A 9,379-nucleotide genomic window follows, 5' to 3' on the forward strand; every position below is an offset into this window, starting at 1 on the left:
GCCATCGCTAGCCAACATGTTTTTTCAAGCCATCTTTTGTTGCTATTAAATGTCTTTTGTTGAATAAAAATTTATTATGAAACGGTCATCAAACCAAGTATCACTTTTGGATTTTTTTGCAAAAAAGTAGAGAGTGAAATCCCACATTGAAGAAGTAGATGGAGCGGACGCGGGCCCGTCTACATACATTAACGATGAAGCGAAGAAAGGTAAGTCTTAGGCCCTCCTCACACGGGGATACTGAAGTTGCTTAGATACCGCGAGACTCGGCGACCGAGCGACTCGTCATGTAGATAGGCATGGCGTCACTCAGACGGCGATACTGGAGTGGCGGAGACTGGAAGTCGTAAGCAACGTAAATCCCGGCGACTCAGCATGCTGGTCTCCACGCTACTCCAGTAGCCTACGCGGCGCGATACTGTATTGTAGCGAACAATGGGCGAGCAGGCGTTTAATATCAAATTTGTAAACGAAGTTGAGAAACACCCAGAACTCTATAACTACAAGTTGAAAGGGTATTCAAAAAAGGATGTGACTGACAAAGCATGGAATGATGTCGCAAAAGAAGTGCAACTCACAGGTAAGTTGACAATATCTTAAACAACAATAATTAGATATAAAATATCTATCATAATAAACTAACTTGTGAAAAACCAAAATGTATATGTAAACAGCATGTTTTATATTTAGTATCTCACAAATACATTATTAGTAAAAGAAATATAGTTTTTATACAATGGTTATTCGTCCTTCGAAGAAATACCTTATTCTAAAACGTTTGTAACGTATAAAAATTACTTTCTATTGATATCTTTTCTTGGTTCCCAAGGGAATTACGCATGGTTTTTACGAACTTCGATAAAACTTACCACATGTTCAAAGTTGTTGTCATACTCACAGTAACCTACAAAAACACATGAAATACTTTAATACCTAATTAGTTATTGTAACAGTATTTCCACTGCCATGGAACAGAAGCCCGGGGTGTTAGAAAATAGTTTGCCAAGTAATTCCGCACTTCATGAGCAGTAGACCGATCATGTAACGTTAGGTCTTCTAGTGGCTGTGGATTGATGTTGGGCGTTTCTGAGTTGCCAAATGGTTCACCAGCAAAATATTTAATACCTTCACTTTTCCGAATGAAGTTGTGAAGAATGCAGACAGATTTTATTACATCAACCACTCTTTCCGTAGTTCGGCAGCGAATAGCAGTGTTCAACACTTGGAACTTTTCTGCCATCATTCCGAAAGCGCACTCCACTGTTTTCCGTCCTCTGCTCAATCTGTAATTGAATATTCTTTTAACATCATCAAGTGTTCTCTGAGGGTAAGGACGCAGCAAATATTGTGACAATGGAAAGGCCTCATCTCCAACAAAGTAAAAAGGAAAGTCAATCTCATTGTCGTCATCTGGTAATCGTGAAGGCGGTGGTATGTCTAGTCCTCCATTTGCAATCCAGTGTTTGACAGCTGATGCGCGAAACACTCCTCCATCGCTGTTTCTACCTGCATAGCCAGTTTCAATAAGAGTGAAGAAACCATCTGCATCACTGCTAGCCAGCAGCACTATTGAGTGATACATTTTGTAATTAAAGTTACTTGAGCCAGTTCCAGGTAATTTTTCTATTCGAATATGCTTACCGTCCAATGAACCCAAGCAATTGGGTAAATTCCACAGTGAATAGAAACGCTGTGCTATCATTCTCCACTTTTCTTCTCCTGGGACAGGCATGTAGGACTCTTTCAACGATTCCCAAATTAATTTGGTAGTTTCTCGTATGATGTTGATAACTGTGCTTTCTCCTCTAGCAAAGTACATCGACAGCGATACAAATGTACCTCCTGTTGCCAAATACCTGCAACAAAGTTAAATTAAATTTTACTTCATAATACATTCCCCATGTACCATTTATATATTTTTTCTTCAAATAATAAACATATGTTGTATATATCTGGATTATACTTAATACTACTTCACTTTTGTATTTGTTTTTTGTTTACTGTAAATTAGTTAGGAATTCATCCATTGCAACGATTTATATTTATGTGAACAATGTTGTTTGTTTTCAGTTAACGAATGCAAAGAAAAATGGAAAAATCTCCGTTCAGTTTTTGTCCGTCACATAAAGCCACCTCCAAGTGGTTCAAGTTCCAAAAATAAGAAACCATATTATCTATCGGAGGCAATGAAATTTACCCTACCATTCATAAAAACGCTTGGTACACCATCGGGGAATTTGCCAGAAGTCATCAATGAACAAAACCTGGAACACAGTTCATCTGACCCAACACAAAATACGGAAGACGTTGCGGCTGAAGAGGAGGAATATATCTCAGATAACGCAATACTAACTACAACACCACAACTTTCCCTTCCTTCACCTATGCTGCCAAATACTGACTTCTCGCAAGAACATGCTCATCATTCCCAACAAATGACTCATGATCCCTTTTCCAACCCAAAAGATAATTTATCAAAGCGTAAAAAGCAAACAGTGACGGAAGTGGACAAGTCCTTTATGGAATACATGAATGCAAAGAAAAGGAAACTTGAATCGAATTCAAACGATGATAGGCAAGTAAAAAAGTCGTTTCTTCTAAGCCTTTTACCAGAAATCGAACCTTTGACAGATGCACAAATGAAATCATTCCGACGTAGGGTTCTGCAGCTTATTGATGACATCACGAATCCAAAAGACATGCACCAACACGTACCAGCTTACCAACAGACCCCAACTTACTCCTACAGTGTTTCCACGCATTCATCGTTGGCTACAGATAATGCTTCAATTTGTTCGTCGCCTGGAAATCAAACTATTCCACAGAAAGTACAAGATACTGAAACGCAACAGTATTTTGAAGTCATCCAAGAGACTTTACAATATGATCAGGAACATAATGTGATGTGATGTTTTGTTGGGTGTGTAAACATATAACTTTGGTGTACGTGTTTTTATCTCTATTATGTTGTTTATTTTTGTGTTTACAGTCATGATTTGAATGTTTGTGTAATGGGTATTCTTTAAATAGTTTATATATATACATTTTTTCTTTTGCAGTACATTATTTGAATGTGTATTTCTTAGGTATATTTGAAATAAACATTGGAATGAATTTATGCATAAGATATGTTTATACTTTCACCTTTCAGTTGACTGGAATACTTGGGTATAAATAACTTTAGATTATTTAACCTGTTAACGTTAAAGTGCACATTCTTAAGATCCATACAACAGCCATTTTCCACAGATAAAATAAGTAATTGCGGCCTCAAGTTAAAATGCATACATTGTTTTTATTCGCCAAGCATCAGTATATACGTTAAAATACTTGGAAAGAAATAGATTTGTGTTGAAGGGAAACATTTAGAAGTGCCTTAACAAAAATTCGTAATAATTTGTATTTCTTAACTTACTTACCTCAAAGTTATCAGCAATCGTTCACCGGGGCTCACGCATTCCCTCATAGTGGTATCCCTATAATACATCGCAGGTGTAACAATTTCCGTTAACATTTGGTAAGTCTCCTTCGTCATTCTGTAGAAAGCGATGAATTTTGAGTCTGTCTCTTGCAATTCTTTGGCCGCGACAAATAATCTACAGTTAATGTTCCTTTCTATATATGGATGAACCCACAATCTTTTCCTACTTCGTTTTCTATAATGTTGATAATATTGGATAACAATATCACTATCGTCACTGCTGTTATCACTGGACATTACATACAATATATAGGCACTTCACGGTTCCACAAGATACTCGGGCTGTACTCACGATGCATTTTTTCCTCCCAGTCTCTGATATTTTAGTAGCGTCGTGTGAAGATAACGGGCGACTAGAGTCACCCAGTCACACAGTTGCCTAGTCTCCAGGCTACCAGCGATCGTTTTGTAGGCAACTTCAGTATCCCCGTGTGAGGAGGGCCTTACCGTTGTAGCTATGTACTATTTATCTGTAATTAATAACAGTTAACACCTACAGTGAAACATAATTTTTATGTTCCTGGGATTAACGAATTCTCGTAATTAACTTTTTTTTACTAGCATCGTAATTTTCCCTATATTATTAATGCATTATTTTCCCGTTTTATGCGAAAGCATTTCTAGCAAATTACGTCGCAACAGGCTGCATTTAATAGCAAACCACCAGAAAAGTTTATACTAAACATAAACAATAAATTTGAAAGTGAATAGTGTGAAGTTAATGTATCAAACGTTTCTGTGTTTGGTCAAATGCTACTTTGTTCGTTGTTTGTAAACAACCATCTTTTCTTTTTGTCCACGGTAAACCATACAGCCATGAACCAAAACTTTGGTGCCGTGACAACAAAATTAAGTTCAGTTTTATACCTCTCTTTAACTTCAATGTATTATGCATGTAATAAATGGTAAATACTGTTTTAACATAAACAGTGGATTACTGGGCCATTTTTGAAATAATTTTGTGCAATTTACCATATTCCTGAAAATAAGCGTCTTCGTGCATTTTCAGCAATTATCGTTTACATTTGTAATATTATTGAAATGGCAGTTTGCAGCACTGAATTTCCAAACATTTCAATGGAAACCACTGACCTTTTTACTTCTAGATGTAAACAATCTTTTGAAAGACTTTTTTTTGTTAAATAGAATTGTTTCCAATAAACATCTGAAATAAATTAAATGTTCAATACGTGAATACACACACACACACACACACACAACGTTCCCCCCCACCCCCCCCCCCCCTAAAAAGAGGGAGAAAATATCAAAATAATAAGAAGACATTTTGGGTAGCTTCAAAATGCAGATCTCTTACTCAAGAACTGGAAATTTCATGTTCAGCTTTTAATAGGCCTAATCTTGAATAATTGGAAGATTGGATGGATTAAATTTTTTACTGTGTGAATTATTTTTTTTTAAATATATAAATAACGTAAGCAGTAGTATATAATAGGGCATCCGGAAACTGGGTTCTGGGTGTGGTGCCGGTGCCGGCTCCGCCATCTTGGATTGTGACGTCACGGCGACCATCTTGGATGGTTGTGACCTTGACCTTTGACCTTGACCTTGAATTTGATCCTCAAAATCCGCCAAAATTGGGCAAAATTTGCCCAAAATTCCTCAAAAATCGCCAAAATTTCCATTTCTGTGGAAAAAAGTTCCGCCAAAAAATTTCAAAAAATTCCACAAATTAAAAATTTCTCTTTTCGAGGGAAAAATTTCCCGTTTCGAGGGAAAAATTCCCGTTTTTAGTCCTTAAAAATCCCAGCGGCTGAAAATTTCTAAAACTGGCTTAAGCATCCTTAACTCAAGCCTCAGTTAAGCCATTTCTAGGAATAAGGATACCATGACCGCCATCTTGGATTATGTCGCCACCGTTGCAATTTCCGTTACGCCCGCCATCTTTAAAATCTTCATTTACTATCCGATTTTAATGAATTTTTTTTTTAAATTTATAAAAAAATTCAATTAATAAAATTTTAATAAAAAATATTTAAAAAACATACGTTAACGACACGGAGCTCGCAGTCCTCGGTTCGAACCCGGTGAGGGCGAAAAAAAAATAAAAATGACGACAGATCCTTCCACCACGGAAGTCACCTACAGACTAACCTACCACCACCAATAACAAGGTCAACTAGTATGATGTCATGTCCGCCATCTTGTCTTCGTCTGCTGGTAGCCATCATCATCTTGTTATCGTCGGCGAGAGTGCGCTGACGCCATGTTAGTTTAATTCTTATCCGCTAGAGTGCAGTAATCATTTATTATTGCTGTGTCACCCGCCATCTTGTCATTTGGCCGCCATCTTGAAAATCCATAATTATTTAGCTAGAAATTCGGGAAAAATTCCAAAATTCATTAAATAAATCACTCATTAATTTACAGATTGATTCGATCAGTTTCAGTCCTTGGTTCGATACCCGATCGATGCAATAATGTTTAATTTGATGTAAAAAAATAATAATTTCATTATTCCATGTTCAACATTCTTAAAGAGACATTAAAACCTTTACTGTCATCATCATCCTATAAGCCACCAACACCAACATATTGGTAATTCATAATTTTAATGCTAGAGATTCGGGAAAAAGTTCAGATATCATTAAATAAATTTCCAATCAATGTACTGATTAATTAGATCAACTTAGGTCCTTGGTACGATTCTGGACGATGAAAAAAATATCAATTTAACATAATAACATAATAGTAACAGGTTCGAGGAATTAAACACCACAAGTTCTTTTACAAACATAATATTTATTACATAATGTCTATTCTACTACAGGATCATTTGCGAAAGCCAGCAATCTTATAATCATTTAGTTCCGCAGCGGTGTGAAATGACTAATTCTTAGCTCCAATCGGTTTATACTAGACAGAGTCCAGCCAGAATCTTTACAGACATAGTCCACCTCTTCTTGACAGAGTTTCTGGATACCGTTTTTAACAGTTTGCTTCACATCGTTAGAACTGTAAATTACTGCAGCAGATGTCTTGAATGCACACTTCTTCACTTCGTCATCGAACGGATATGGCTTTCCATATATACAGTCCAACCACAAGTTATATTTCAAAGGTCCGTTTGTTGCTACATCATCAGTAAGCTGATTATGTCCTCTCTGATATCATCAAGAAAATTACAAATGTCTTTCGACTCACCTAACGTATTTAAATAATAGTAGTCCTTCAATGTTCCACGAAATGCAGACTGCGCCAAGTAGAAGCCATTATCGTTCACTTGTAATGCGCCGAACACAGTCTTAGGTTTATTTTCCTGTTCAGACGTCATACCAATCGGTTGCTGCACATCGGTTTTCTTGCTTGTACGCTCACGAGCCTTCAACCTAAACCGAGGAGTCGAAATTTCTGCAGGTAGTTCAGCAGTAGGCACACGGACTTCACCTTTACAGTTTTTCGCATGTCGTCGCAAATTATCAATTCGAGTAAACCATTCATGACACTCATCACATCGAAACTTCATGCGAGATGGATTCTTCGTGCATTTGCTCCGCTCATGTCTTCGTGCATCATGAGCAAATGCGAACGACGTATCACAGTAGCTGCAAGGATACCGTGGTAATGAACACGAACCTTTCAGACCCGATCCAGATACTGACGTTGCCGCAGTTGCACCATTTCCAGGCATTCTCTTATGAACATCAATGCATCGTTGTTGCGCCGAAACCTTTACTTTCTGCCGCACAGCAGGACCTTTGCATGCCTTCATGTGCGTTTTCATATTATCTTTTCTGGCAAACTGCTTATGACATTTCTCACAAACAAACATTTTACGATATAGGTTCTTGGCACATTCGCTCCTCTCGTGCCGCCGAGCATTGCTGTTGTTTGAGAAAATCTTGTCGCAGTAACAGCACCGATGTTCGTTAGTTGTTGTCGATTCGGCATCCATTGAAGTCTTCATTGAGGTCGTATCGTCGATCGTCGTGGTTTCCTGCACATCCAGCTCAGTAGTCATTAAGCTATCTTCTGCTGGCGGTACCACGTCTGTTGAAGTCTCCTCCAGTGTTGACATCGACGTTGCCAACGGGATCTGCTCCACCATCGTCGACGCTGACGTCATGGTTCCCGTAGACGATGGTACAACCTCCATCGAGTTCGGCGTTAAAGTCGGTAAAGATGCCATCGAGTTCGCAAGAACAGGTAATTACGCGACTTATGCACCAGAAGAAACAAACTAGGCGATCCTTACAACACCGACGTCAGTAACAAACTAAGCATCCTGCTGTCTAGGACTCGCTTATATACATGCACCGTATGGAATAATACGATAGTCAAATCAAGATCAATTTACTAAAATACTAGAGTCAAAACAACATTAAAAAATAGAAGCACCATCAACAAAAAAAGGAAGCACCGACAACGAAAAGGCAGCACCTTCAAAAAAGGAAAAACAAAAGGAAGCACCGACAACGAAAAGGAAGCACCATCAACAAAAAGGAAGCACATTTGGAAGCACCGACAACGAAAAGGCAGCACCGGCATCGAAAAGGAAGCACATTTGGAAGCACCGACAACGAAAAGGCAGCACCGGCATCGAAAAGGAAGCACATTTGGAAGCACCGACAACGAAAAGACAGCACCGGCATCGAAAAGGCAGCACATTTAGAAGCACCGACAACGAAAAGGCAGCACATTTGGAAGCACCAACAAAGAAAAGGCAGCACCGCCAACGAAAAGGCAGCACATTTGGAAGCACCGACAAAGAAAAGGCAGCACCGCCAACGAAAAGGCAGCACATTTGGAAGCACCGACAAAGAAAAGGCAGCACCGCCAACGAAAAGGAAGCACATTCGGAAGCACCGACAAAGAAAAGGCAGCACCGCCAACGAAAAGGAAGCACATTCGGAAGCACCGACAAAGAAAAGGCAGCACCGGCATCGAAAAGGAAGCACATTTGGAAGCACCGACAACGAAAAGGCAGCACATTTGGAAGTACCGACAACGAAAAGGCAGCACATTTGGAAGCACATACAACGAAAAGGCAGTACCGGCATCGAAAAGGAAGCACATTTGGAAGCACCGACAACGAAAAGGCAGCATCGACAACGAAAAGGAAGCACATTTGGAAGCACCGACAACGAAAAGGCAGCACATTTCGAAGCACCGACAACGAAAAGGCAGCACATTTGGAAGTACCGACAACGAAAAGGCAGCACATTTGGAAGCACCGACAACGTAAAGGCAGCACATTTGGAAGCACCGACAACGTAAAGGCAGCACATTTGGAAGTACCGACAACGTAAAGGCAGCACATTTGGAAGCACCGACAACGAAAAGGCAGCACATTTGGAAGCACCGACAACGAAAAGGCAGCACATTTGGAAGCACCGACAACGAAAAGGCAGCACATTTGGAAGCACCGTCAACGTAAAGGCAACACATTTGGAAGCACCGACAACGAAAAGGCAGCACATTTGGAAGCACCGACAACGAAAAGGCAGCACATTTGGAAGCACCGACAACGAAAAGGCAGCACATTTGGAAGCACCGCCAACGAAAAGGCAGCACATTTTGGATGCATCATCGAATAAGGAAGCACATTTGGAAGCTCCATCAACTAAAAAAGGCAAAAAGGAAGCACAAGTTACGAGATCTAAGTCTTAGTAAGAAATCATAATACAAGAATTAAAAACATTACATTCTTATAATTTAAATTATTTTATTGTTTTACATTATACAAATGCAAGTAAAACAAGTCATTATTGTATGTAGCCAGCATTCCTCAGTTCCTTGAGTATGAAGGATATTTCTTTGATGCACGAATAGTTTCCTGCACAAAGCGAACCATGTAGAAGTCTTAGCCGGTCAACCAATATGTTTGGATCTTTCCATGATGTGTAATCATTATCTTCTACAACCATCTTCCTTGCACCT

At 39.1% G+C, this 9,379-nt stretch overlaps 1 protein-coding gene across 1 annotated transcript; it reads left to right on the forward strand.

Moving 5' to 3' along the window:
* Positions 1-225: 225 nt before the first annotated feature.
* On the forward strand, positions 226-3,594 carry LOC134537914 (uncharacterized). Its single transcript, XM_063378868.1, has 2 exons — positions 226-580; positions 2,071-3,594. Exons 1-2 carry the CDS (start codon positions 436-438, stop codon positions 2,907-2,909), a joined length of 984 nt encoding a protein of 327 aa, XP_063234938.1. The 5' UTR covers positions 226-435; the 3' UTR covers positions 2,910-3,594.
* The last annotated feature ends 5,785 nt before the right edge of the window (positions 3,595-9,379 follow it).

Source organism: Bacillus rossius, chromosome 12 (genome assembly GCF_032445375.1).
Source record: "Bacillus rossius redtenbacheri isolate Brsri chromosome 12, Brsri_v3, whole genome shotgun sequence".
Classification (NCBI taxonomy): domain Eukaryota; kingdom Metazoa; phylum Arthropoda; class Insecta; order Phasmatodea; family Bacillidae; genus Bacillus; species Bacillus rossius.

Coding starts and splice junctions, on each gene's coding strand:
- LOC134537914 (XM_063378868.1), top strand. CDS start 436: ATGGGCGAGCAGGCGTTTAATATCAAATTTGTAAACGAAGTTGAGAAA. Junction 581..2,070: donor AAAAGAAGTGCAACTCACAG/GTAAGTTGACAA, acceptor GTTTGTTTTCAG/TTAACGAATGCAAAGAAAAA.